Here is a 3,267-nt window from a genome sequence, read left to right as displayed (position 1 = left end):
CACCCATTGGCTGTGGTTCCTGGACAATGGGAGTGTGGAGTCGGTGTCCGGGGCGGGGGCAGTGCGCAGAGCCCTCTGGCTCCCCCCGCCCAGCCTAGGAGCCGGACCTGCTGGCTGCTTCCGGGGCGCAGTGCGGTGCCAGGACAGGTCAGGACTAGCCTGCCTTAGCCCTGCAGCACGGCCGACTGGACTTTTAACGGCCCGGTCGGCAGCGCTGACTGGAGCCGCCAAGGTCCCTTCTCGCCCAGGCATTCCAGTCGAAAACTGGACACCTGGCAACCCTAGCACCTAGCACCGCCCAGCCCGAGGCGTTTGCACCAGCTTCACCAGGGGAGCGTCGGGCAGCAACCGGTGCACCAGAGTTTGCATTACCGTTGTGGCCGGTGGCCTGCGTGTGGATGTTGCTTTGCAGGACCGTGAGCTGCTTCTTGAGGCTGCGCATCCCCTGCAGCCGGGCGGCCTCCTGTGCGGACAGCAGCTTCTGCATCTGCTGAATGGCGCTCAGCACCTGGCGCTTGCTCAGGCAGTCCTGGGGGCAAACACACGGGACACCCGGGTCTGGCTGCACTGCAAGGCCAGCGTAGCAGAACTCGAGTCAGCAGGCCCTGGCGATGCTAACCTAGGGCATGAACGGCTACACTCATTTGTAGGAGCTGTGGACCCCTGGATCCCAACCTGGGGCTCTGCCTTACGTGGGCCCATGTCCAGCCACCCATCTCCCAGACTTCCTAGCGCCCACTCAAAAAATATCCGCTCAGGCCCTTTGCTCGTGGTGCTGTGTCGGGAAACATGGCAGTCCACAGGTCACAGAGAGTCGGCCCGTGGGATTGTGGGATATGTTTGGTGGACACGAGTCCAGTGGTGCTGCATCTATACTGCAAAGCAAGAGGGTGTGAACGCTGGGTCCCGGCTTGACTCAGATTTGGATCCTTCATCCTCATGAGGTCCTGGGAGCCTGGGTCTGCGCCCTGGTTTAGCATGATGTGTGTGTGGACGGAAGAGGGGTAAAGCCTGAGTTTGAGCTCCAGGCTTACAGTGCAGTGTAGATGTACCCTTAAGGGCCAGTCCTGAGCAAAGTGCACAGAAAGCTCCCCGAAGGCTGTAGCTAAATGCTGCTGAGTCCTGGGAGACGCCCCCTGGCAGCCAGGGCCAGGGCCCGGGCCCATCACCTCACGCCCTGGAAAACCCTATTTATTGGAGCAGGTTTCCTAGAGGCTGAACAGAACAAGAGTGGAAGGGAAAGACAGCGACGCGGGGGCAGGATCCAGGCCCGTGACTGAGGCTTTCAGCAGGGCTGTCAGAACGCCCCGGCCCAGGCAGGCAGCCCGGAGATTCAGCCTCTGCCCTGGCACCACAGGGACGTGGGGCAGGATCGGAGGCACTGCAGAGGCCTCAGGGAATTTCCTGCCCTGATTTCAGCATCTCTTAACACCTCCTCACGCAGCAGCACTGAGTGCTGGGGGCACCCTGACGGGCTGAGAGGCAGGCAACGGGAGCAGGCCCTCAGGCCAGGCTGTACCTGAGAGTCCGTGGTGCAGAGACGTGGCTGCAGCTAAAGCGGAGCTGGAGTCTGCAGGGCGACTCCGGAGATCAGATACGTCAGCCAGTTAACTATTTCCCAGAGCCCACGCACGCGCTCCACGGCGCCCTGCATTCGAAGGCTGGGCTCGGCTGTCTGTTCCAAGGGCTGCCAGGCGCGCTGCGGGGCGGCTGGGAACCCCTTTGGGGACGCTGCTGGTTGGTGCTCCTCGTCACTCGCACAAAGCCCACACAGGGCTGCTCCGTCTGATCGTTCTCTCTTCCGCATCGGATTCAAGACACTTTACAACTGTGCGTCAGGCCACGTGCTCCAGGGATCCCCAGCTCAGCTCCACAGCGAGGTCCCTTCGCTCCCCTTTCCGCATACTGCAGCCACAGCCGCTCCGGCAGCCCATTCCCCAGGTGGGGGGAGGCGTGTGCGGACTGTAGTGCAGGGGACAGGGTGTGTCCTAAGATTGCATTAGCCTTTTTCATGGCCGCATCATGTTGGCGACTCACCTCGTCCTGTGTAAACCAATACAGCCAGGTCTTTCTCCTCTGTCGCTGCCAACTGATCCGTCCCCAGCTTAAAGCAAAACTGCTTGTTTGTTGTGAGTCCCTGAGCGCATGACCTTGCGTTTTGCACTATTAAATTTCATCCCATTTCTATTACTCCAGTTTGCAAGGTTCTCCAGATCTTCTTGTATGACACTCTGGTCCTCCTCTGTATTGGCAATACCTCCCAGCTTTGTGTCAGCCGCAATTTTTATTAGCGCACTCCTGCTTTTTGTGCCAAGGTCGTTAATAAAAATGGTAAATAAGACTGGTCCCAAGACGGATCCCTGAGGAACTCCACTGGTAACCTCCCTCCAGCCTGACAATTCACCTTTCAGTATGACCCGTTGTAGTCTGCCCTTTAACCAGTTCCCTTCCCACCCTTCAATTCTCAGATTAATCCGAGTTTAACTAATAATTTCCAGAGTGGAACTGTACCCAACGCTGTACTAAAATCCAGACAGACTAGATCAAGTGCATTTCCTTCATCTAAAAACATCCGTTCTCTTCTCAAAGCAGAGCAGGTTGGTCTGGCACCATCTCCCTTTCAGAGACCCGTGTTGTATTTTATTCCAACTACCTTTCGCGTCTATGTTCTTAACTACTTGCACTTTCGAAATTGGTTCCAAGCCCTTGCATACAATTGAGGTTAAACTAACAGGCCTGGAGTTTCCCGGATCACTTTTTCCCCTTTCTTTAAAAGCGAGGCTTTGTTAGCAACTCTCTGGTCAGTCTCCTTACCTGGGTGCTGCTGAGCGGCAGGTGCAGGACACACAGGGCCACCAGGGCCTGCACCGCGAGGAGCCACATCACGCGGGAGTTGGGCTGGGGCGAAGCTCCTGGGACACCCGGGGAGAGCGGAGGGCTGGCTCCTTCCTGGCAATGGCTCAACCCGCTATACAGATGGGAACAAGGGAACACACGCAGTAACGGGATAGCAGCTCGTGGGCCAGGGTCAGTCTGCCCGGGCACCAACCCCTGGGCTTTCCCCCAGGTTTCCCTGTGGTTTGCATTGTCACCTGCTGCCCAACGCCCACTCATCATCCCCCTCCCGCCGCAGTCACCGCCCCCTCCATGGGGCTTCCCCACCAGAGGGGCCTTCAGAAATAACCCACTGGAGGCAGAAAAATCACAAGAACCCCCCAAATATGGCTCAGAATTCACCAACCAGCCAGTCCCTAATGGCATCCCCCC

The 3,267-nt window shown here is 58.1% G+C and overlaps 1 protein-coding gene across 1 annotated transcript in view; it reads right to left on the bottom strand.

The window, feature by feature from the left end:
• Nucleotides 1-2,883, bottom strand: part of LOC113406943 (fibulin-7-like) — a 21,831-nt gene extending 18,948 nt beyond the window's left edge. The window contains exons 1-2 of the mRNA XM_029912027.1: nt 2,815-2,883; nt 328-529 (exon numbers count right to left, since the gene is read on the bottom strand). Of these exons, the coding sequence (XP_029767887.1) occupies nt 328-529; nt 2,815-2,883 (271 nt within the window). The remainder of the gene's footprint in view (nt 1-327; nt 530-2,814) is intronic.
• Nucleotides 2,884-3,267: the final 384 nt, after the last annotated feature.

The sequence above is a fragment of the Terrapene carolina genome, unplaced genomic scaffold (assembly GCF_002925995.2).
Source record: "Terrapene carolina triunguis isolate 2854851 unplaced genomic scaffold, T_m_triunguis-2.0 Scaffold166, whole genome shotgun sequence".
Taxonomy (NCBI): domain Eukaryota; kingdom Metazoa; phylum Chordata; order Testudines; family Emydidae; genus Terrapene; species Terrapene triunguis.
Note: the sequence above shows the minus strand (reverse complement) of the source record. Positions and strands in the feature narration are given on the sequence as shown.